This window comes from Thamnophis elegans, chromosome 1, assembly GCF_009769535.1.
Source record: "Thamnophis elegans isolate rThaEle1 chromosome 1, rThaEle1.pri, whole genome shotgun sequence".
Lineage (NCBI taxonomy): Eukaryota > Metazoa > Chordata > Lepidosauria > Squamata > Colubridae > Thamnophis > Thamnophis elegans.
In genome coordinates this window covers 108,537,502-108,563,939 of record NC_045541.1, presented here as the reverse complement: position 1 = coordinate 108,563,939, position 26,438 = coordinate 108,537,502, and the positions used below count along the sequence as shown (strand labels likewise).

Below are 26,438 nucleotides of genomic sequence, written 5' to 3'. Positions count from 1 at the left end.
ACCCATAAACACCCCAAATCACACAGTATTAGAATTGATGGAATGGTGACTAGATATGTTTTTTTGGAAAAAGTTAAAGGACGGGAATGAGAGCAGGAGTTCTGGGGGTTGGGGGCAAACTTATTCTTGCCCTCACCAACAGTCTCTAAATTGCTCTCCCCAATTATTTCACGTGATTATTCAATTTATGGATTTTTTTAGGCTTGCAATGGGAGTGCCTCATAAAGGCTTCCCCTCCTGTTGTGGCCGGCAGGAGCTGTTGGAGCTGCCACCAGACACCGACAGTGAGGGGCCCTATGAGTCGGCCCTGGAGGATGTGGAGGACCCTGGACAGGGTCCTGACTCCGAGCAGGGCGCAGAGAGACTGGTTGGCCACCAGGTGGTGCCTGAGCCTTGGATCAGTGGGGAGAAGACAAGAGAGAGTGATCCAGAAAGCAACAGTGAGTTGTTCCGGGATGCACGCCGTCGAAGGACTACTCAGCGTCAAGAACAACTATGTATTTACAGGAGGTAATTACGCTCAGCTGATGGTCATTAAGCTCCTCTCCAGACTACAAAAGAGACTGCTTGTGCCATGCCCTTCTTGCAGAAGTCAACGCTTTGACTAAAGAGAAACAAACTTGGCAGGCTGGATTGCTGCCAGAGTTTGTCTGAAGTGCTGCCAAGGTTTGTCGGCCTTGCTGCCAAGGTCCTTATCTGTTTGTTTATTTGGCTTTCAGCCACCGAGATTCTGGTCTTGTTATTAAAGGACATTCCATTTTACGCTTGTCTCGGCTTTCGTTACTGGACAGAGGAGGGGGTCAGAACACCCTCCCATTTGTATCCTTAAGCAAATGAACAGGAAGCAAAAAAAAAAAGCCTCTACACTCTTAATAATATTGGTGGGCCACCAAGTGTCCTTAGAAATTAGAAGAGCAGAGGGCCCACAACTCAAACTCCCACATTTTACCTGCCCCTGCAATACCATGATATATCTGTGGATAAAATGAACCATGATGGGGCTATCCCTGGAAAAGAAGGATCATTAAGTATTAAAGAAGCATTAAAGAAGCTTTTAGTAATGAAGGAAAAGTTCACATTTGACTCACTTTTACTTGTTGTGTAAATGTCTGGCGTCGGAGCTGCTTTTACTGTTTGTGATGTTGTTGAGAATTCTGGGAGACATGGCATCATGGAGCCCAAAACCAGAACAAAGCACAGCACCAGGACCTATGAGGGGGAAAACACATAGTAGAAACATTCAGTGCACTGACTGAATAAAAAGGATATTTGAAGAGAGGAATAGTAAGAAAGAGAAGAGCTGGAAATCATCAAAACAACTTTGTAATGGAGAAGTAACTATAACAAGGAAAACCCAGTCTCACTTCTCTATTGAGCCATAAAGCTTATGAACTATTCATGTGGGAAAGATGAGCTATAGATGTAATAAATGAAATATATTTAGGAAAATCAATATACCGTATTTCTAGTTTATGGCTACATTTAAAAAATTTTTTAAGATATGTGTGTTTACAAGAATTTAAGAACAGATTTAAATTTGTAATCATTCCAGTCTATCACAGGGAAGTTTTACTTATTTATTTGTATATCACATTTAGAAACTACCTGTCAGCTTCTGCTTTCCTTACTTGCTATCGGTTTCCCTTACTTGCTATCGGCTGGGTAGAAACGGGGAGGGTGGGGGCATGATATTTGGGATGGGAATAAATGGCACAGGAGGTGATAAGGAAAAGGGAGTTTTCTTCTCACCATCTTCTGCACATGCTGGAGCCGGTATTTGGACCTGGTCAAGGCCAACCGTCCTGCATACCAACATGATGATGCCTTTTGGAGATGCATCCCACATGACACCTAAGGGGGTTGCAGATTGGACACTTGGGTGGGGTCATTGGAGGGAGGGGTGGGTGGGTTATCATTTGATATGTACTTGTTCGCGCCTTTCTGGCTCAGATCTTGCTTTACTTTCGCTGCTATCTCTTCATAACCAATAAAAGTATTTTAATTCCACGAACAATGGAATTGGGAGTTTTCTTTGTTATTGAGAGAGGCATGCCTGACACCACCCATCTCCTTCATAGAGCAACTCGAAGTTAGTGGCAAATACATTCATAGGCTTTTCAAAATGATATCAGGCTTCCAAATACCCCTGGTCACCGTACACACTCAGCATATTTTTCATCCAGCCCTTTAAACTATATGCTATAGGTCAGAGTTCAGGAACAGTCTACATTGAGCCTGCCACTGAGGAGGAATTGAACCTTGCATATTCTATTTAATTTTTTAAAAACTTTTGTAATATGTGTTTTTTTAATGTTGTACGCCGCCCTGAGTCCTTGGGAGAAGGGCGGCATATAAATCCAATAAACCACAAACCAAGCACAACCTTGCATGATTTGTTTCACCCTACAAGCACATCTTTAGGTAAGAATAGGAGGAATAATATTAAAGTCCTACTGAAACAATATTCTTTTTCTGCTCATCTAAAATTGATATTCTTTCCCCAGCAAGTGATTTAGGGATGAAGAAAATTTCATCTGCTCAATTTTTGCCTATCAGGGGGGGGCGTGGCCTGTTGCCGAGGAGGGCTCCACCGAGCTCCTCAGAGATCTGGTCTGTATATCTAAATAACATCATAGATAGCACCCCTTTTTGGCTAAGAAAGGGGCAGGGAGGGTAGCTCTGTAGACTAGGGTCTATTCGTAAGCCACAGCCTTTTTCTTTTTTTGGCTGTGGAAGAGATTAGATCCAGCCGAAGCGGAGCTTTTATCTCCGGCCAGTTCTTCTCAGCTGCCTTTTTTTTTTTTTGGCAGCCCCAGACAGGCTAGCCCCCCCCAGGACAAAACAAAGTTTTTTTCAAGCTAGATTTGATACGGGAGGGTACCACCCCTGTGAGATTTATGCTTTTATTACTATCTTAAATACCAGCACCATTCGTCTTAAAGACTTCTTTGTTTAAATAGACTTCAAAATGGCGATTTCTCTCCGTGGATGATTACTGGATGTACTTAGCCGGGCTTATCTTCCTGCAGACCGCTCCTTAACAAAATAAACTCTTTTTCTTTGGAAATAGAGGGGAGCGAAGCGCTGCTTACTTGTTTATTTATTATGGCACCCAGATCAAAGAAGCGTCTTGCTACAAATGTATCTAAAGAATTTAAAGAATCTTTTTTTGGAAATACAGCCTTTGTCTCCTACGCCCTCTACTGGAGAAGTTTTAACACAGGAATATCTCTTTAAAATTTTTGATGCCTTTAAGCAAGAACTTAAGGAATTTGTATTGCAACTTTATGATGATCTAAAATCTAAAGTTAATCAAATGAAGGCGAATACGTTTGCAGCCGTGTCTGCCCTGTCGGATTACTCTGCTGAAATAGAGAACAAATTGGAAAGTCTGGAGAAGGCTAATTTTGATTTGACTACCAATATTCAAATTTTACAAGAAAAAATTAGAAATAACGAAGAACAGCTTATGATGCTAAATTTTGATAGGAAGGCATTTTCAATAAGAGTCAGAGGATTCCGTGAAAAGGAGCAAGAGAATTTGAAACAGACCTTTGCTGAAGCCTTCAGCCATGCGCTGGGAAGCCCGGGACTTAACTTTGATTGGCAGATTCGGAAAATCTATCGCCAGAACTCATTGACAGCGGAACAGCGACAGCTCCCGAGGGATATAATTATACATTTCTCTACCAAAGAATCTAGAAACGCGATTGTGCAAAAGTTTCATAATAACAGTCTCCGAGTTGATGACCAGGACGTGATTGTCTTCAAAAATATACCTTCCCAGATGTTGAAAGCAAGAAGGGACTACACCTTTTTAACTAAAGAGCTTAGGAGTCAACAGATTCGATACAGATGGGAGGCCCCTGCCGGCATCACGGTTACATTTGAGAATCAAAGATTTCGTCTTAATTCTGTTTCAGAGGCTCAAGATTTCTATTGTAGGATTCTGAAGGCGGGACTTCCTGATGCGCTTGGAAGAGAGGAGAGACAAGCGGAAGGAGAAAGCAAACGGCTGGCCATGCGGCTGCAAGATGGAGGGGGTAGCCCTCCTCCCTCGGAGAAGCAGAAGAACGCAGATCGAGAATTTAGATACTTCAAAAGACTTCCTAAAGTTGAGGACTGAATGGGGGTTTGAGACCTCTCTCCGGTAGAAAAAGTGGACTAATTTTTATCAGAAGGGAAAGCTGGGTGAAACTACTTTGAGCTAGATTCTAAAGTAACGTTAGCATAAATTTGATAGTGGTTAAAAGAATGCGGAATGATTTATGTTGTTTAAACTTTGTTAGATGGGACTATTTTAAAATAGAAGGTTAACTGACTCCTGCTGAAAGTATTATTTGAATATGATCCATGCTATTTAACTTTTATTTGAAGGGAAAGTTGGTTGTAATAGTTTTGAGTTACATTTCAAATAAACGCTAGTATAAATTTGATAGTGGTAAATATTAGACAAGCAAGAGATGAGGGTAAAATGCATGTGGAATGAACTACGTTATTTGAGGTAAATACCAGACAAGCAAGGGAAGAGGGCAAAATTTATGTTGTTTAAAGCTTATTAGAATAAGAAGCCGCTTGGGATTATTTTAAGATAACTGTAAAAAGAATGCGGAATGATTTATGTTGTTTAAACTTTGTTAGAAGCGACTACCTTAAAATAGAAGGTTAACTGATTCTTGCTGAAAGTATTATTGGAATATGTGGAATGATTTATGCTACAAATCGCTCTGAGTTATATTTTAAACAAATGGTAGTATAAATTTGATAGTGGTAAATATCAGACAAGTGGGGGATGAGGGTAAAATACATGTGGAATGAACTAAGTTATTTAAATTCTATTAGAAGGGGAAGTCGGTTGGAATTATCTTAAGATAGAAATTGATTCCTGTGTAAAGTAATATCTGATCTACGCTGCTTAACTTTACTAAGAAGGGGAAATCTGGTTAGATTATTTTGAATTACTGTTTGAAAAAGGGGTAAAGAAAGATCACTTACGTTGTTTAAATTTTACTAGAAGTGAAAGTTTGATTACTTGTCTGTAAAGTTATATTTGAATATATGGCATGAACCACGTTGCTTAAATCTTATTGGAAGGGATCATAAGGTTTAGGAAGGGAACGGGAGAGCCTACAGAAGGTCGGGGTAAATAGCAAAGAAGTAAGAGATGAGAATAAAATATAGATAGAATGATTTATACTATTTAAGCATAGATAAAGATGGGGGGCTGAGATCAACGCAAAGAGTGGTTTCTTTTTTTTCTTTTTTTTCTTTCTTTTCTCTTTTCTTTTTTTCCTTTTTTTTTTTTCTCTTTCTCTGCTTTTCTTTTTTTTTTTTTTTTTTTTTTGATATATTACTTTTATTTTTTAATCCATATGTATACAAGATATTTTAGACAGAAGGTAGTGCCAGGTGTGGGCCCTGGGAAGTCGGGAGGATTAGGGATGGGGATTGTGGGGGGTGGGGTGGGGGGTGTTAATATAGTTTTAATAAGAACAAGAATGTATTTATATACGGTGGTTCTTTTTTTTTTATTATTATTATTATTATTTTCCTTGGTTCACTTTACTTTTATCAGATCAAACAACACTCGAATAAAGGCATACACCAAGGAGGGAGGTAGAGGGAAGGAAGAGGGAGGAGTAAGGAAGGAGTAAGGGGTATGTAAGGAGTATGTAAGGAGGGTGTCTGGGGAGTAAGGGGAGAAGGAAGGTTTGAGGGGAAAGGGAAGTAGGAGGGGAGTGTTAGAGGGAGAAAGGAAAGTTGGAGGGGGTAGATGGGGTGTATGGAGGATGCAAGGGTTAGGTGGGGTTGTGAATGATGAGTTGTGTTTCCTTTTTATTTGTTCGTTTTATTCCCCTTTTCTTTTTTTTTTTTCTTTTCTTATAGTAAATACCCTGTATATAAATGATTGCAAATGGAATGTGAAAATTGAATAAAATATTTTATACACAAATTTTTGCCTATCAGGAAGAAGTTATTCACAGGCCCAGAAAACTTTACCAGAAAAGGAGAAAACTTTAAAGTTGTAATGAAAGGGGGGGAAAAAGAGTGGGATGGTAATTTGGGCTCAATTCATCAAATAATAATCTTTTATTTGGTCACTTTGAATCTGCAGCACAGAGAATGCATATCTGAAGCTGTCTTTATTTTCGCCAGAATGGAACAAAGGTAAATTATATTTTAAACTTATTCAACTTTCATTTAAAATTGATAGAAAAATTGTACCATTATGGGTTTTTTTACAATGAAGTTTCCTGTGACAGCTATAAAATGGATGTCAGCTTTTGCTATTTTTATACCAGAGGTAAGAGCCCATTAGCATTCATTAGAAAAATTCCTTGGTTTGGAGTGGGAAGCGAGGAGGATGAACCACACATTTAGCTGATGGTTACAGGAAGGAACATTACTCATTCTATGAAGTTTGCAATATAAATCTTATGCTGTGGATTCAGCATATGCAGAAATACCATAATTCAAGCTACATTTGGTGATTAGAAAATAATTATATAAATTCTCCTGATGCAATAGCTAACAAAAGTTTATTCGAAGTAAGGAATAGAAGAAGGGGAAGCAAGTTGATTAAGCAAGTAAGCTCAAAATATTCATCCCTATTGTTTTTATTCTGCAAAAGTGACTTTACAATACTAAGAGCAATTTTACACTGCAGCCTATTTTGCTTGCCTTATGCAATGTCCCAGCTGTTTCTTAACTGAGACAGAGAAGATGCTTAGTCCAAATTGCAGCCATGCATTACCCTTTCAAGGGAATCCAAACACGAGAAGCACAGCCTTCAGTACTATCTTTATTGTAAGATTGAATTAACAGAATCTTGCAGGTCTGAAAGTACCTCTCCTGTCCCTTACTTTTATTCTCCTGAAAATTAGAGAGGGTCCCTTCTGGGATGTTTTCTCTAATTTTTGTCCTTTGTGTTCAAATTTCATTTATTATTTCCCTGCCTATAGCTTTCCCCCCTGTCTTCCAAGGACATTCTCACATACCATTATACTATGCAAGACTTGATTGCGAGCCACTCCCTTGCTTTTTGTTTTTTCCATTCACACAGGGAAGACAGCCTGATAGGTTGGCTGACTCCTGTGTAGAATGGTCTATTAATGCTTGTCTTTCCCTTCCAGGGACTGTTCCTTGTTCATGAGTCCCTGGGTGTTTCCTTTGCTTTCCTAGATGTGTGCACATAGATGCCTTCACTGCCATTCCTTTCCCACATTATGTTTTCAGACACTAACTCAAACCCTTTCTATACTACCCCCCCCTTCAGAAACCAATATTTATAACCTCAGGATTATAAAAATCAGTCACTATTAACCAGCAGAGATTGAAACCTAACAGCTTAGAAAGAAATGACTACTCTGGGCATAACCAGCTATTGGGAGAAAGCAGTGGTGGGTTTCAAAATTTTTTGGAACCTACTCTGTGTGTGTGACCTCCTTTGTGGGAGTGGCTTGCCGGCCATGTGACCTGGTGGGAGTGGCTTGCCGGCCATGTGTTCTCTCTCTCTCTCTCCTTCCTTTTGTCTCTCTGTCCCTTTTTTCTTTTTTTCTTTCATCTCTCTCTCACTTTTTTTCTTTATTTTTTCTTTCTTTCTTTCTTTCTTCCTTTCTTTCTCTTTCTCTCTCTCTGTGTTGTCTGTGTGTGTGTGTGTATGTGTGTGTGTGGCAGTGGTGGGTTTCAAAATTTTTTGGAACCTCTTCTGTAGGTGTGGCCTGCTTTCCGGGTCCACTGGTGGAACCTCTTCTAACCGGTTCGGTAGATTTGACGAACCGGTTCTACCAAATAGGTGCGAACTGGTAGGAACCCACCTCTGGGAAAGAGGGAGCATAACAGATATTGTGTTGTTGGAGGTCGCTATTAGAATGGAACAAACTTTCAGAGACCATCTTCTCTGAAGGGCTTCAGATTCCCAGATCAGAAAACAGCTGATTTGATTTGAAGCTGGAAATGTGGGTGAGGTGTACATTTGCAATGGACCAGGAATGGGAAAACAGCATCCTTTTCTGCCTTCAGGAAGTGATGAGCATCCTTAACGGCAATGGGCCAAACAGCAATTGGGTAATCTGTCCTTAACTTTGCAAACTTTCAAAGCCAAGATCACCATGAATGGAAAATGATATGTCTACAAAGAAAGTTTTAAAAGGATACTACATAGACCTTACCATCAGGCATGTTCCTGTCTGTGTAGAGACCATTTTGTAAGGCCTGGAAACCTTCCCTGCAATCAGAGATTGTAGCTTTTGTAACTGCTGCAGAAGAGTCCTAGGAAATTAATTAAAAAAATAACTTTTTCATCATCAGAAGAAAACACATATAAAATCAAGAGCTCTAAAAATAATATGTTTATGTCCTTCTCTAAGAAAATACATCATTTCTTTAATAGATTTAAATGGTTGCTTATCTCACAAAAATGACTTTGGGAGACTGTTTTATAATAGTTAAAAAGTACTTAGTAATGAAAACAGTCCAAATACCCGAAATGAACAATTTGTACAATGACTTGTATACCATAGCTGAAAATCATATATTATATATTTATTATTGAATACAGGAAGTCCCTGGGTTACAGCCACTCGTTTAGCAACTGTTCAAATTTACAAAATTGCAGCATTGCAGTGTCCCTGCAGTCATGTGACCATGATTTGGGCACTTGGAAACCAGCTTCCAATGATGACAGTTGCAGTGTCCTGCGGTCGCATAATCGCCAATTATGCTCTTCCCTGCCATTTTCAAATTCAACGGGGGAAGCTGGTGGGAGGTTACAAGTTGCTCCAACGAGTCCCCCCTACTTGCACTGTTTTTTGTTCCCAAGGTACCCAGAGCGGCATGGGGATGTTGTACTCCACATTCTCTACTGCCTGCCCATGGCACTCACTTGAATGTAGCTTTTGCCAACCCACTGTAGGTCTTGCTTGCCTTCAGTCCCTCTTAAGATGTCGTGATCACATGAGATTCTCATTGAATGACCTGCATGGTCTTCATTAAAACAACAGCAACTGGAATTGCTGGGATTGCCATCACTAAGTGGTGTGGTTGTGCACCATTGTGCTTTATGACCATATCTCTCAGCAACATAAATTTCAGTCTGTACTGTGCTTTTGTTGTAAAGGCATCCTACTAATAGTTCACACTCTCTCTTTTGTTCCTTTTGAGTCAATGTTAATCCGTGGCAACTATCTGAACTATTTCCTGTAGGACTTTGTTGTTGCTGCTGCTGTTGTTTTATTTTCTTCCTAGGACTGAGAAAAAGATCAGCCAGTTGGTTTTGTACCTAAAGTGGGATCAGAACTCAAGGTCCCCTAGTTTTTAGCTTGGTGCCTTAACCACTACTTTAAATTGGCTTAACTAGGTAGGGACTTTGGATTCTCAAAATGGCGACTGCTGGTCCAAATAGTTGATTTTTTTCCTGGCACAGCTACCAATAGGAAGATTGGACTTGATTAAGGTTAAGGTGCTCTTGGCACAGATATGCCTTCTTGAGGTTTTATGATTAAATGGTTTTTAAAATGTTTGTAACCTGATAATTCATCTAATAATAAATCACGGAATATATTAATTTGAACTGCATTTGTATCTGAAAAGCTGGATACAGTTTCAGAAGAACTACATTGTGCCTTGAAAAGAATACTCTTAAGTGGAAGAAAAAGTACAAGAGACAAAGATTTGGTATTCTGAATGCAGCGGCGAGTCCAGAATTGGTGGGAGAATCAGAGAAGGGTCATTACTTGTCCAGTAGATGGCAGACATCAGCTATCAATAAAGCTACCAAACCTACTGAAAAGCGCAGAACCTTTGAAAAACAGAATATGCTTCAAGCTTCCAGAATCCTAAGTTGCTCTATCTAACTATAAAGTAGGACCAGAACCAGATGTTGAGCATAAGAGAAATGCATCTGTTAGAGCTACTGAATGAAGGCAGAAAGCACAAATGGAGTGGAAAACTCAAGCACAAATCAAGATTATTTGAGGGGAGACATTCTGGATAAAAAAAGTCAGAGTACATCTAAAATTGTACCCATAGCACATTAAGCAAAAACAGATTCCTGTATTATTCACGTTTATTTACTGAGAGCATTTATTTGGGCACGTAATTCAAACAATAAATTGATACAAACTCTGAGCAATGAGAAAAAAAAATGCCAAAATCAAAATTCAACAATGCTAGCTAAAAACAATTAATCAATTTCCAAAGACTTAAATTTAGTACACGCTTCCAGATAGGAATTCTTATCTTCCTGACTCAAACACCTGAAGAAGCCAAGATTTCACTACTTTGCTAAAGGCCAACAGGTCTCCAAGGGTAGCATCGTGTAGGGTAAAAGTAAAGATAAAGGTTTCTCCTGCCCAGTCCAACTGGAGGGGACAGTACTCATCTTCATTTCTTAGCCAAGGGACCCAGTGTTGTCTGAAGACATTTTCTGTGGCCATGTGGCCAGTATGACTATATGCATAGGCACACGGAATGCTGTTACCTTCCCACTGAAGTGGTACTTGTTTATCTATTCACATTTGCATGCTTTTGAACTGCTAGGTGGACAGGAGATGGGGCAAGTAACAGGAGCTCATCCCAGCGCTCAGCACCTGGGTCTCGAAACTGGGCTGCCAGCTTTCCAGCTGACAACTCAGCATCTTTAACCACTGCGCCATTGCACGCATCCCCCACATAGGGTATATTACAATATCAAACTGGGAATGTCTACAATTTGAGTGACAGAGAGAAGAGGTTACCAGTCCAGAAACAGGTACAATTGATGCAAAAGATAGAATTCTGCTAATATCCCCTCAGAAGCAGGAGTTGTAAATCTTGGAGGACTCCGAAATTGTATTATACTCCCCAATGAAACTATATCACAGTAGGACAATGTCAGTAGGTCATTGCAGGGATGTTTTTCTGTATTTTATCAGCTATTACTTCGTTTAATTTTCACCTTTCATTGGCAGTTAAGCCAATTCTGAGGGATCTTGCTGTTTCCCCACATTTTTTACTTGGAGTAGATATCTGAGTTCCCTGCATGTCTTTTAGTCCAAGCAAATTCCTTGGGTTGAGATGTTGTTACGTAAGACACTGTGCCACAAAGACCAATTCTAGGGAAGCTAAAGTACATACATTTCTCCTTTCCAGTCATTATGATTTGTAAGTTGGATTGGAAGGGCAAAAACAGTGACCAGTGAGAGACACTCCCCCCACCACCCCATTGGGTTAAGAAAGACGACAAATTTATAATCTCTTGATTAAGATTCAAATCCTGGCAACTATTAATGTTATTTTTGTGGCAACACAAGTTGTTTGTGATCACCTTCTTCTGAAATGGTTTTTAGTTATAGTCCACAGACTTTTGTGATCTCTCATTTAAGTACTAATCAGTTCTGATCCCACTTAGCTCTTTCAAACTTGCCAAGCTTGACTAGATGCTGCCATCTGCAGTGGTTTATCTTCTGCTAATATACATCCCCCCAAAGAACCTGTCAGCAATTGCTTTCCCAAATGGGACTATGCCCTTTTCTTTTCTCTGTCTGTGCTATGTAGTATAATCAGAAAGCAATTTCCCAACTAACAGTCAGCTCACAAGGTCTAGGAAAGCATAGCACTTCCCCACAGACCTCTAAATCTACAGGGATTTCTCTGTCTCCAGTGAACTCAGGGCTCAACAAGTTGTCAGCTTTCTCTACCCGGAACCTTTCCAAACTATTATTAAAGCAGAAGTTCAGGCCTTAATCAGTAAAATGAATTGTGAAGGAGGAACCAGATGCAACAGGGTTGCCTTACCATATTTTAAACTAAGAAAAGAAACACTTCCCTTTAAATAAACCTCCACCCTCCCCTAATATGACAGTTATGTCTAAAACCACTAAAACCACTTAATAGCTGTGTTGGATTCTTCCAAGAAATGAGCTTTAGGACTGGAATCAGAGCACACTGCCTTCCTGACATTTTTTTCCGGTGTCCTTCAAATTTTGTTCTCTTTATCTATTCTGTGTCCTTGGCTATAAATGCCTTTCCATAACTCTGGTTCATACCTATTTGACATTGGCACACATCTCGCCTGTGAATCTAATCCTTGATACATTTCAGATTAACTAGCAGCCAGCTGAGTTGACCTACCATGCAGAAGAGTGAGGAGGCTGATTAAGGTTGCAGGTGTTGTGTGCACCTGCTACATGCAGTGTCTGGCCACCAAACTATATTTCAATACTATTGGCAGAAGATCATCCTCCGTATACTAAAGGCAGCTGGACAGTTTATAGAGAGCAGAACAGTTCTGCCTTTGGGTGCAATGCAGTAATGTGGCTTTGGTGCAATGGAAGAAAGCCTCCTGCCTTAGCACTGAAATATGGTTGAACTCCCAATCATTTTGTGAACCTAGACTTGAGGAAGGATCCAATTTATCCTTCGGTATATGTAACAAAAGGGGTTGAGTCAGCCTGATGGAGGACAAGTCCCTAAAGATGCACTTTCTATTTGGCCCTGTTGTGGCCCACCAGCAGCCAGCAGAGCTGGTGGCAGACTCAGACAGTGAGGAGGTTGGGGAGGAACATGGGCCAGTCCTGGAGTCTGGGGAAGGCTCTGATGAGGGCTCTGTGCCGGAGGCAGAGATGGGGCCAGGGCCGTCTGACAGTTATCAGCTGCCTTCAGAATCGGACATCAGTGAGGCAGACGAACAACTGGAGCCTGTTCCCAGTGTGCACATGCACAGAGCTGCCAGGAGAAGGGAACAGCTAAAGAACAAGGGTCGACTCAGGAGTAAAGCCACAGGTGGACGGTGAACGGTGCTTCCCTTAGGGAATAAAGAGGAGCGAAAGGGGAGTGGAGTTTGCAGGAGACAATTAGTTCTCATTAGGGTTAAGATCTGTTCCTGACTTCTTGCCAAATATTTTCCGCTACAGAGTGGCGTTCGGAAGATATCGGACTGGCAGCTATCCAAGCCTGATAAAGGTCTGTAGTTGTGAAATCTCTTGAAAGACTGTTGGCTGGGACTTTGCTGGAGAGGAATTCACTTTAAACTAATTAAAAGGGTTTTATCTGGACAAGGAGTCTGCTTCGTGCTTTTGGGAAGCCTAGGCCAGAATAGGCCCATCACCAATAACGGACATTCACCACTTGCTGAGCACAGGAATGGTTGATGGCCTCCACCTCCCCACTCTCAGCCAATCATAAATGCATCTCACACCCATGTTTCCCAGCTCCCAGCTTCGATTCAAAAATACTATATTCTGACTTGAGACATTCAGAATGGATGATCTCCCTCTCTTCTTTCTATTCCAGTAGCAGGCCTAGTTCAGGTTGGGGACAGTGCCTCAGATGTGTCCTCTGCCCTTCTGGCAGGTTGCTGCTTCAGCAGTCATCTCATCTTAGGGCTGTGGGTCTGCTCTGATCTCTGCTGGTTGATAGTGGTGGAATTTTGTTAATATTGTGGTTGCTTCACTGATGACCTATTAAGTCCATGAGCTGTCCTCCCCATTAGAAATTCCATTCAGGCCCTAAATCCCCCAGTGAGTACTCTAAAAGTCTCTGCCCAGACTGGGTGAAGCGTGTGCCCTTTACTTTCCTGATCCCTGCCAAGTGCCCTCAGTACAGTAAAGCTTTCCTTCATTTTTCTCTCCTTTACATTTTTTAAAAAATTGTTTAAATGACAGCATAGGAACAGGGCTTCTTTGTTTCTATGAAACTGGGGGCTACTAGTTGTAGCCTTCCATGGACGTACAGAGAAGCAAGGGAAAGAAAGAACAACAACCTGTTGCCCCTTGCTTTGGTTTTTATCGTGACCCAACAAATACGTGCACGACAAAAGCGCGCCAACAAAACCGCGGGGAGAAAACTGCAACGTCAAAATCGCATCCACAACAGCGTGCGGGCAAAACAGCGCCCACAAAAGCATGATTAGGGTTAAGGTAAAGGGTTAGGGTTAGGTTCAGAGTTAGGTTTAGGGTTAAGTTTAGGGTTAGGATTAGGGTTAGGGTTATTACGTTGTTTTCGCGTTGTTTGTTGAAGGCGTACTTTTGTCGGCACGCTGTTGTGGGCGCGATTTCGATGTCGCGGTTTTCCCACCGCGGTTTTGTCGGCGCGCTTTTGTTGTCCGCGCATTTGTCGGTGAACCGTTTTTTATAGCACCAGAGTTATGATGACACCACAAAGGATTGTGGCTGATGATGATGTTTTTTAAAGAAAGAGTCTGCTTTAGTATCAAGGGAGAACATGTGGGAAGAGAGACGAAGGCATCCATGGGAAAGCAAAGAAAAGGCACTGTACTTGTGAGGAAGGAGTAATCCCTGAAAGGAAAAGGAAAGGTAGACTGTTCCACACAAGAATCCACTAGCCAGATATCAGGTTTACCTTCCATATAAGGACACTAAGGACACTAAGAACAACAAACCAGGTCTTACTCTAATTCCAATTCCAGTTCAGACTGGAATTTCTGTAGTAGCCCTCAGAAAAGGCTGCAGGCAGCATACTTGAGAAGCAGTTTTGGCTGCAGGATATAATTGTTCTTAGAGGAAACGGTCAGCTTAAGAATTGGTCTGGAAAGACATTTGTAGTAGAATTTCAGTACAGTGCTGGGGTTGGAATACACCCAGGAAATGTGCCTATTTTTCTCTCTCCTTGCTCCAATTATTCAAACAGCAAATAAACCACAGAACTTCAATCCTGGCTGTCTCAACACAAAAATTCCTAAAACTTACTAACCAAATACAACTGATTCATTGCTGGGAAAAAACAACTAGGACAAAAGAAAACCCAAAGCTGTTCCTGTCGGGTAATCTAACATCTATCAAAAAGTAGATATGTAAAAGAAATATATTGGAGATTTATTTGCTAGACAAGTCAAAGAATGCATTAAATGTAATCTCTTGTAGCAGGAACGGATAGTGAATCCTGTAATATTCAACTTGAAGCATTTTGGGGCCTGCAAACTGCAGTATGTGGCATATACTAATGGAGATATAGGAGAGGTTATATAGAAATATAGGATATACTTGATAAAACTGCATATCAACATGCATGTATAAGGAAGTACATATACATGTGTGAATATTTAAGGAAAGTACATAAAGATAATACAGGTAGTCCTCGACTTCCAATAGTTCATTTAGTGACTGTTCAAAGTTACAACGGCCCTGAAGAAAGTGACTTATGACCATTGTTCACATTTATGACTGTTGCAGCATCCCCATGCTCATGTGATCAAAAGTCAGATGCTTGGCAACTGACTCATATTTATGACAGTTGCAGTTTCCTGGGGTCATGTGATCACCTTTTGTGATCTTCTGGCAAACAAAGTCAATGGGGAAGTCACTTAACAACCCTGTTACTAACTTAACAGCAATGAATCCCTTAACAACTCTGGCAAGAAAAGGCATAAAATGGGACAAACTTACTTAACAAATATTTCATTTAGCAACATAAATTTTGGATTCAATTGTAGTCGTAACTCGAGGATTACCTGTATACAGATTTTAAGACTGCTGTAATAAAATCCGAAAATCTGGCACGTATGCACTACTGACGTGAATTAAAGATCATCTGTATTATTTATATCACGAAGGAAGCGGTGGATCCAAGGTGATCTTTTTTCTGCATTCTCCCAATTCTTTTCCTTAACAGGACATTTTGGTAAAGATAGGAACATTTGGGTTCTCCTCACCTGTTTGCATTTTCTAACGTCTCCACCTTTTTCCACAGTTCATTATTCTCAGATGTATATGTTTCAACTCTGGAGAAATAAAATAAAATAATGATGTACACCCATTCTGCTCCAGATTCTAGTTCCTAAGCACTCAAACCAAATGGAATGTTATTTGTGTGAAAGCAATTAAAGTGCACACATTTTGTTCTGTAAATAGAAACAGGGAAAGCCTGTGCAGGCTGGGGATTGTGGTGGGTGTGCATGGAGAGAATGGAGGATTTTAACCTGTTCTTTTCTCTGCCACAATTCTGACAAAACTGGTCTTTCTGAAGCTTTTATTTAGAATTCAAGGAAGCCTCTATTAGGCATGTGGTAACAGTTGTACATATCAGACTGTCTCAAAAGACTCCGCAATGATGATTACATTTCATTTTAAAAACCCTGAAGAGAAAACATGCAATTTTTTTTTTTTTAAAAAGAGGCATTTTAAATGAAATTAATCCTAAATTATCAGTCTGCCTAAGGCCAGGCCCATTTTGGCCCCTGAAGAAATTATGCAGCACAACCACTGATATGAATTCCTCTTAGAAAACATGAAGGATTTTCTTCCAGGCCTTGCCCTTTGCCTGCTCGTGGGAGGCCTTGTGGCTTGCTTCTCAGCAAGACAACACCCACCATTTGCACCATTTGAAACTAAAACAGCAATTTTGGAGAGGCCATTTTGTTGGGATTTTGGCAATCAGAGAAAAACCTACACTTCCATTCTACCCTCCCTCATAATCCCAAAGCTGTTCAGGCTTCCTTGGGACTGCTAACATTTCTATAAAGAATTTGTGTGGATTAACTTTAACTGCTTGGGTAATATGACATCCAGTTTGGTTTTAAGCATTTTCTGTGTTTGCTCCCTGCCAGGAAACAGACTCTATCTGATAAATGATTTGAAGCAGCTTAGCACTCTGACTAAAAATACAGAAATCAGGGATGCGTAAGCCCTAGTCATAAATCCTGTGTTTGTTCTGAGGACTGATATGTTGCCTTAAAATTAGGAAATATTCAGGGTGGTTAAAAATTGTATTAAAGATGACAATAAATAAAACAGGCAAAGACAAATGCAATTACACAAAGTCACCATGGATTCCTTGGGATTTTTATGTGATTCTCACTGTACACAATATGTACCAAGAAAAGCAAAATGGCTATTATTGTCTGCACTGCATTTTGAGTCCCTCAAAATTACTCACAATGTTTATTGCATTTATTTTCATTATACATCAGAAAATAGGCAATAATGATTAGCCAAAGCAATCCAAGGAGTAAACAACACTCCTATGCCTTTTACCAAGAGAAGCACCCAATAGTAGAATAAAATCAATTCAAACGCTCAAATATCTCTCAAAAATAAATTTCATCCATAGGAACAAAATAACAAGAAATTCAGCAGAAACTTTTGCTTAGGTAGAAGCAGGCTTGAGTATAAATGGGGATGTGCCTTTTTTGTTATTGGTATATTTTCCCCCTTTTCTTTGTTCCATGTTATTACATGAAGAAAAGGTTTAAGAAAAGATTAAACTTAAAAACAGTAATGTAAAGTATAATAAAGACTGCATTAACTTTTAGATCATAAAACTCTTATGGGTTGCTGTGTGTTAATCAGGGTACATTTGGAAGACTGTGTCCAGTTCTGGCTACCCCGTTTTAAAATGGACCTTAGAATGAATTCAGAGAAAATCTCTTATGATGGTGTATAGGCTGAAAACCAAATTCTATGAGCTACAGCTAGTAGATTTGCACAGGTTTCGCCTGGAAAACAAAAGAAAATATAATCGCAGACCTCAAATATCTGAATGTCTGTCGTGCAAAAGATGGAAGAGATTATTTCTTTCTCCAGGCCTGGAACCAGTGAATAGAAATTCCAAGGAGGCAAATTTCAGTTAAGCATTAGAAGAAATATACTGAAAGAGCTGTTTGGCAGCAGAAATGGCTGGCCTGGGAGGTGGTGGACTCTTCTTTGCTGGAAGGAAATAGATGGAGTCTGAATAGCCATCTGTTGGGGATGCAGCAATAGCATCTTGCACTGCTGACCTTGCATTGAGCAAGGAGTTGGATGACATGATGTTCAAGGTCTTTTCCAGCACTGTGATTCCATGGATGTGAGCTGTAAACATCTTGGCTCCTTTTCCCTCTTTACTCAGCTATTTGGGCTGCTTGGGAAATTAAGGATTTTTGAAGGGGTGAGGGAGAGCACTTTATTTTCCATTCTCCTATGGATTCATTTGCATAATGTTACAGAGTGAAATTACTGCTTTAAACTGTGCTCTGAAACACACATCACATTGCTCTATTATTTATTAGATGCCTTTAATAAATAATTTTGTTAAATTTATTAGTTTACGAAACGGGTGGAAATTGTGTATAACAACAAATCAAAGATGTATCATCAGCAAAGAGGTAAAGGACAGAAAGACTAGACATAATCTCGAGGTGTTTATTTGACTAACCATAAACAGGTTCTGATTATTCCATGGCTGATGAGTTGCATAAATCATAATTATGCTTTGATACAGCCTCTGAAATGTGTGATACTTGATAACATTTGGTGGCAGAATAGTTTCCAATCTTCAGTGGAAGTAAAAAGAAAATGGAGATGTACAAATGAATAATTATGCTTGTGGGAAAATAAGATTATTTAAAATCATTTATTTTAAATAAAATAAAATCTATGAGGAGATTCAGAAAGGGTTTGAGCTTGAGATCTCTCAGACTGGGAATTATAATAAGAGTGAAGATTTTCTAATAAGTTGGAATAATATTTTCATATTTTAACCTGCACTCCTTATTGCTTATTAAATTAAGAATTATATAATCAAAAGGCTGGAAGGGACCTCAGAAGTCATCTAGTCCAACCCCTTGCTTAAGGCAGGAGCCTTATATTATCCCAATCAAGTGGTTGCCCAGTCTATTTTGAAAACCTCCAGTGATGAAGCATCCACAATCCTAGGAAGCCAGGTATTCCATTGCTTAATTGTTCTCACTGACAGAAAATTTCTCATTACCCTTCGGTTGGATGTCTCTGTGACAAGCTTTAACACATTACTTCTTGTCCTGTTTTCTGATGCCTTAGAGAACAAAGTAAATCCTTTCTTTTTTTGTAACAGTCCCTTAAGTCCTGGGAGATAGTTATCATGTCTCCCTGATCCTTCCTTTTTGATAGGCTAGACATACCTCGTTCTCTCAATCATTCATCATAGAATTTGGCCTCTAGACTCTTTATCATCTTTGTTGATCTTTTCTAAACACTTTCCAGGACCTCAACATCTCTTTTTGTATCATGGTGAACAGAACTGGATGCAGTATTCCAAGTGTGATCTCACCAGTGTGATAGAAAGTGGCACTATCACTTCTTGTTGTCTTGATGCTATCCCTCTGTTGATGCAGCCTAGGAATGCATTGTCTTTTTTGTTGGCTACAGCACACTGCTGGCTCATACTACTGCTGAGCAGTTTACTAATAGAACATTTGGACCGCAATAAAGAGGGAGGTTTCCTGAAGAACATTGTATTACAAGCTTGATTTGGAGAAGAAAATGGATACAAAGAAATTAATTAATATGGAGGTGAAAGAAGATCTGACCATAAACATTTGTTCTGAGTCAACCCAATGTCTTTTGGTGCAATCCCCTTTCTGAATACACAAGACTGATTGCAGCCCTTCATACAAATAAATTTCTATATTTTAGACAAACTAAATCCTAGCAACGTTTATTTATTTAGTTGAACATTAATGCTCCTTAATCTGAAATCTTTATCTGCTTTTAAACGATCCAGGTAAATGTGACATGGGATCTATGATCAAGATCTCCTATAGCGCGGGTGTCAATCCCATTGTGTCATGTTGCTGTCACATGATATTTTGCGACATTTTCTCAATCACAGAGTTGGATGTGTGTGACGTATCTGGCTCACGGGCCGCCAGTTTGAACACCTTGTCCTGTAGGTTTTGTGTTTTTGTTCATGGAATTCTTTGAAACAGGGAAAGTGCTAACAGCTTGGAGAGGAGGAATTTCAGTGGAAAAAAATGACATTAAAAGAAATAGCAGGCCAATCCCAAGCAACACTTCATCATTTTGTTTTAAATACCATGTGAGCTTTATTTGTTTGTTAGTTTTTTATACTACCTTTATTTCTGGTCAAGTAAAGATTGTGTACTCAACTAATGTTCTGGCCTGCTTTTTTTCTTCACAACAATCCTGTGAAGTGATTTGGGCTAAGAGATTTGGCCCCAAATCAACCAGCCAAGTCTTCTAGGGAGGCCTATAACTAATGGCCTCCTGGTTTCTAGTCCAGTACCTTAGCTACCACACCAAACTGGCTCTCTAATTAGGCTTTCTAATTAGTCTTCCTTTTATTTTTACTCAGAAAGATTGATCTCTCATGATACATTTATTTTGGCTCAAAAAGCTCTAATCTGTTTTTAGAAAGTTGTTTCTAATATATAATTTTAATCTTTTTTGCTGAAGCTTTAAACCTATTACTTTTTACATCTGAACCAAAAAAAAAAATCCTGATCCTTTATTTTTCTTAAGGCAAACTTTACATGGAGCGTTAGGTACCACAACATATAATTTTGTCCCTGACTGCCAAACTGCCCTTTTAGTACACCACTGTCTGCTATAGGTCATATAATTTTTAAACATTAAAGAAAATGTATAAAGGATAAAGGCAAAAGAAAATGACAGAAAGAAACACTAGCAGGTCTTATGGTTGCAGGATCAATCTGAGTTGGTCACCAGGACCAGAGGTTTGTTCTTCCACTCTTTCAAACTCATGCTGGAGCCCATACTCAGGGAATGTCTCAATCTCCAGGACACATCTGGAGATTGAGAAGTTCCCCAAGGATGGACTCCAGCATTAGTCTGAAAGCTTGGAAGACCAAATCTCAGGCCCTGGTGACCAACTCAGATTGGACCCTGAAACATTGTCCCGGGACACATATATTTGTCTTTATTCACAGTCTTATGATTGGTACAGATGCAATAATACAAGAAGAGGCAATTCTATTGGGCAGTAACCAAACCAAAACAAAGGCTAGTTTGTCTATTAGATAATTATCATACTAGAAATCCCAATCAAGTTCAAGAGAAACTGATGACCTCACAAGCCTAGCATCAACTTCATAGGGTGACCCAGAGAAAATAATGGCCTACTTTTTCTCCAAGCACTCTACATATTCTTTCTTCTTTCTGCGACTCTCCTGTGCAGAAATCTAGAATGAAAAAAAAAAGAAATATTAGTTGCACTCCCAAGAATAATTCCATGTTCAGTAAATATAGCAACTTATGGTCAAAAACAGGAAACTGCAAGAAGGATCACCCACAATTACAGAGGAGTCCCCTTTGAATCAGGACTGCTGAACCTTCCTCTTGTGATTTATGTTGCTGGACAAAAGAATTGCTTGATGAATATTAGCACAGTTGACAGATTGTGGTTTTAGACCAGGAAATGGCATGAATTCTTTCCCTGCATTAAAGTTCTAATTTAATTTGGGGAAAGGGGGTGCTCTTCTAAATTAGAAGACACAGGACGGTTGTTTGTGGAAGCTGTCTCAGAGGAAGGCTCTTTTAAAGAAGCTGCCAGGAGAAGATCTTTATGATTTAAGGAGATGTCATCAGGTGCAACACACACACACACACACACACACACACACACACACACACACACACACGGCTGCAAATCATATTCTCCCTTTTGAATCCAGATAACTGCACAGACCTAGAATATAGACTGAAATGTTATGACTATCGTCAGGGCTGGTTCAGGAAGTGTTGCTTGAGGCAAAGCAAAAAAAAAAGTGTCCTTCCCAATTCTGCACATAGAAGCCAATCCAAATGATGGTTGACTATTATTTCAGATTGATGGTAGTCCAGCATGCTCTACCATATCTGAGAATAACAATGGCAATTTGGAGATATATAGCAGATTGCAATATACCTATGGCTCAGACTTTGCTTCTCCAGCCTGAAGCAAGTGCCTGACTTTGTCTAATGACAGAATCAAGTCTATCCGTGAAGCAACACTCTCTTATTGATCACCCATAAATTGTCACAGTTAGCAGACAGTCTATTATATAAATTGCATGCATAAATTTCTTGGTTTTGATCCCCGTGTTAATTTAGCCTTTAAAAAAAAATACATATAAAGATCTTGGAGACTTGTATTCAATCAGTACAAAGTGACCTAGATGGACTAACAGAATTATAGGACTAGGATCATCTAGTCCCAATCCTTTGCAGGGTTCAGGAGAATCAATTAATCCATGAAGTTGTTTGCCTAGTCTCTTCCTAAATACTTTCAAATATGGACCACCCACAATTTCCTTAGGTGGACTTTTGTTGTACAAAGATTACTGTCAGGAAAGATTTCCTTATATTTAAATGAAATCTCAATAGCTAGCTGCAGCTTATATCTGTTATAGCTACATACAGAATTATTTTCTGTAATAGAAATGGTATGTCTCTCCATAGCATTTTTGCTGTTGCATTCTTGTACTGGTGACCATTAGCCTCTGGTTAAGCGATTTTAAGTCTGAACTCACATGACTCTTCTTGTATGCTTATGGTCGAGCTGAGCATATGTTTTTATTTTACATTTATTCTTTTATATTATATGCAGAAATAAAAGTTCTTGGCATCTTCATTTTAAACATTCTTTCAAATAGCAGTACTAAAGGAGAACTGGAAAGTAACTGCCAGACTGACTAGACAATAGTGTGACAGAGAGACCAATAGTTTACTCACTCTATGCATATGTTATAGATTAAATTGGATTGTCTACTCACATTAAATTTCTCCATATTTGAACCATCTTCCTAATGTATTATTCTATGAAAGGATTACTCCTAAACATTTGATCTCAGGCCACATTGCTCAATCCAATATATAGATTTCTCATAATCTCTACACAGATCTGGGTGACATAAGTTGTAGTCTAACACATCTGGAAATTGGCAAGACCACTCTAGGATATCTAATACTGTACAATATTTTGCCTGAGAGACATCTCATAATGTTCCCACAATATTAGTATAGCACATTGTCTTCTGAGGTTATGTGAGAACTTTATTTTAAATATATATTGATGAATCAAGTCTATGTTATATTCAGAATGCAAATCAGCCTGCAGACAAATGACTGTGGCTTAACCTCTTGGTGGATGAGAATTGCGAAAAGAAGGTGAATCATTCTTGCCAAATGGACTGTACCTTATGTTTGATTTATAGAAAGTGACTAACACAAGCTGTTGGTTCATGAAAACTCTCATTTAGGAAGGAATGCACAATTATGGATGTGTGAATCAGTAAAAATCCTATCCAGTTTATTGTCTGAGTTACTGACCACAATTGCAGTTTGATAAAAAATTTTTTTTTTGCAATCTTTGTAGGTTTTCCAGACAACCTTTCACAAATTTAAATATTACTAATAATGGTTCAAGTTGGGAAATGGAAATATTCTAGATGAAGACAATGGAAAATTACTCCCATACTGTTGGTAAGAAAATTAAATATAAGGGTCCAGTTATTTGCCAGGAGTATCTTTACCTTTTGATTGCATTAGTACACTATTTTCAGCAATGCATTTTCTTTTCAAAAGTGTGTTTTGTTTTTGCAGATTGCAGGAAAAAATTAAATGTTACCTAAATTTTAAAAATATTTTAATAGTTCATACTGCTAGGCAGCATAGTGAAATGGAACATTCAACTTTGCAGATTCACCCTTATTCAGAATCAGTATTGTAGACATTCACTTGGATAAAAAATACAACCAGCTGATGGAACTACATTTAAGTGTTTTTTCACATTTATAAATGAGAAATAAGACAGTAATATGATGTAAATACTTCTTATCTTGACATGTATACATGTACTTTATAGCAAGGATGTGAAACTGGAGGCCCATGCGCTGGATGCGTCATGTGCAGGCCACGCCCATCCCAGCTCCGTGAATGGGGAAAATGTTGCAAAACATCACATCACAGCAATGTGATGTGGTGAGTTTGACACCCGTACTTCATACTAATGTTAAGATTGTTCACTCAGGTCCCAGTTAGTTAAATTATTGTTTCTCTGGTTTCCATTTATTTCAGCTTTCCCTATGTTGAATTTTAGATTACAATATATCCTCAGGGATATATTTCCTGCAAGCAATTTGCACACTAATCACATGGAACAGAGAAATAGATAGACAAGTAGGTAAACTGGTAGGCCTGTACATAGATGATCAAAAGTCAATTTATGTTGAGATTCCAAAAATTACTCTTTCCGATTCTTGATTCCTTTATAAATTAATAAAGTGGCTTTGAAAAAGTCAATCATTGCATGATTAAATATTACTGGGTGAACAGAAATCAAAGTAATATCTGCAACTATATTTATATATAACTCACACCTGCCTCTCTAGCACTGCTCGTTACCAGTCTTATACAGTTGGAATAACAGACCTTGTTCTTGATCTTTCGCCTTACTCTCTTCAGTGCTTTTTCTTCTGCTTTAGTCAAAGGAAGCTTGGTTGGGATGGGATAACCCTCAGCAATCAGGGTGCGCTTTTCCTCCTCAGTTAGGAGCAGGGGCCCTGAAGTCCCCTGTAGTTTCTGGGAACAAGAGCAAGAACAAACCATTTTCCCAAGATATACTTTATAATCTTATCCCAATTTTTTTTGTGCAAAATAATGCATTGTCAAAGTCCTACACTGTAAGCATGAGCACAAGGACTATCAAGGAACGAGAAAAAAGGGAAGGAAATTCTTGTATATCAAATACAACAATATTTTAAAAATTTCTAAAATAACACAGCATTAACATAATAACATTTTAAGCAATAGTATAGTTTTCAAGGAGAGAGCAGTTGGGTTTCCTGGGCCACAGTGTAAGGGTTCCAAATAGCATCCAAAATTAAATCAGAGTCCGAGGCAAAGCATTCCTCAAAGTTCCAATTTATTAAGACAACCATGTTGGCACATCTTGGAAAACCTGAATCTGAAAGCTTCCCGGTTTCGCCCACCCAGCTGAAAGTTCAAGATCTTGCCCTCACACCCACAAGTCCATCACATGGTCCAATCTTCCACTGCCATGCTGGCAGTTCCACCCACGCAGTTCCAGTCAGGTGCAGAGGTTCAAAGACAAAGGATGACCTTGACTTTCTAGAAAAAAATTGTTATGACTACATATCATCTACCTCCGTACAATCCCCACTGCCCATTTTCCCACAATAGAAAACGTATAGTAAAATAATAGAAAGTGTGGCAGGCCAAAGACCCAAAAGAAAAGATGGCTGCAGGCCTGAAACACAATTCTTTAGCATAGACCATAATCATGTGGCTCCATGAATCCTGACTTGGAAGGGCTACCTCTTGTTTATATGTTAAGATTAGGTGAAAGAAGGTTATTTAAGTCCTAAGCCTTTAAAGATAAGGGCTGAAGTACCACTCTAAAACCCCTCAAATGTCTACGAGCACAACCTCAAAAAAATCCAATTCTAGACAGAATTTTAAGTCACCATTTCAGGTGAAATTTTCTGATGAGCTTTTATAGAAAGTATATTCTGGAGCAACCTAGCCTCAACAAAACTTAAGGTTATGCAGGAAGAGGGTCAGGACCATCTTTTTAAAAAAGGTGTTGATGGAGCATTTGAAACTAGGCAAAAGCATATCTGGTCTAAGCTGCTTGACACACAATAAGGACAGTCATTTCCAGGACACTCCCAAATTGGATAACCTAATTTAAAATAGATTAAATGGCTGACAAAGATTCAGGGGGCCAATAGCTAATGAGTGCTTCCAGTGAAGCTCCTTGAGCAAGGGCTAGAGACTTTAATTCAGAGATATTGCCCAGCCTCTGGCACTGCAAATTTGTAGGGTCCCATCCTATCCTTCACCCTCCTCTTCTCTCCTTAGAGGCCTTCTGAAAACACGAAGGAAATGGATTTAACTTTTATTCTGGTTTTGCAATGGACCAGCACCAATGTTACTGTCTTGAGGGACAGAAGGAAAACAGCAGAAATGGGAAAACTAGGAGAGAGAAAAGCTGGCATAGAGATGGATGAGTGAAAAACTAGGATTGAAACTGCGGAAGAGGGTATCTTACTCAGTGTTTCCTCAGTCTTCATTTAATCCAAATTAACCTCAAGTGTCTTCCCTCTCTCCCCCCTATATATTACAGATCTCAAGTACTCATTCAGAACCTCCATGGATTCCTTAAGCTTTGTTGGAAAAAGAAAGACAAAGCTAAGTATAATTAGCATTTTGATGACAATCGATTCTAAATCTCTGAAGCAGCTTTGCTTTCAAGCATATCATAGCCTGATAAATGCCTCGTGATGGCACTATTTTTATCTTTCTCATTTCTGAAATACTCTTAATTAGTAGCAAATTGTGATTCTACCAGTGTGTGAATACATGAAATATTTTCACCTTTTAACCTTTCTTCTAGATTCTACGATCCATTGTGAATTTTATGCTTTGAGCAAGGAGATGAGTTATTCTTAGTCTTGTCAAATGCTCTATCCAGAGTGCAGACTACCATGTCTCCCTATTGGACAATTCTCTGGTTCTTCTGTCCTCCTAACTTTCTGCTCCAGTAAGGTGATTGCCAATCACTTTTCTTCCTGGGGTGTATCATACTGAATATAGGTACCTTTACATATATGTGTTTGCATAGAATCTGTGGGGGGATGGGGCCAAAATAAGTAAAGTGTTCTGACCTAGGCTTCCCCAGCAGAAGAAAACTGAGTCCTTGTCCTGATAAATCCCTTTTATTTA

The 26,438-nt window shown here is 39.2% G+C and overlaps 1 protein-coding gene across 1 annotated transcript in view; it reads right to left on the bottom strand.

Annotated features, from left to right (window-relative positions):
- Window positions 1–26,438, bottom strand: part of CREB3L1 (cAMP responsive element binding protein 3 like 1) — a 92,548-nt gene that overhangs the window by 5,284 nt on the left and 60,826 nt on the right. The window contains exons 6-10 of the mRNA XM_032235261.1: window positions 24,123–24,272; window positions 20,835–20,893; window positions 15,650–15,718; window positions 8,172–8,271; window positions 1,089–1,209 (exon numbers count right to left, since the gene is read on the bottom strand). Of these exons, the coding sequence (XP_032091152.1) occupies window positions 1,089–1,209; window positions 8,172–8,271; window positions 15,650–15,718; window positions 20,835–20,893; window positions 24,123–24,272 (499 nt within the window). The remainder of the gene's footprint in view (window positions 1–1,088; window positions 1,210–8,171; window positions 8,272–15,649; window positions 15,719–20,834; window positions 20,894–24,122; window positions 24,273–26,438) is intronic.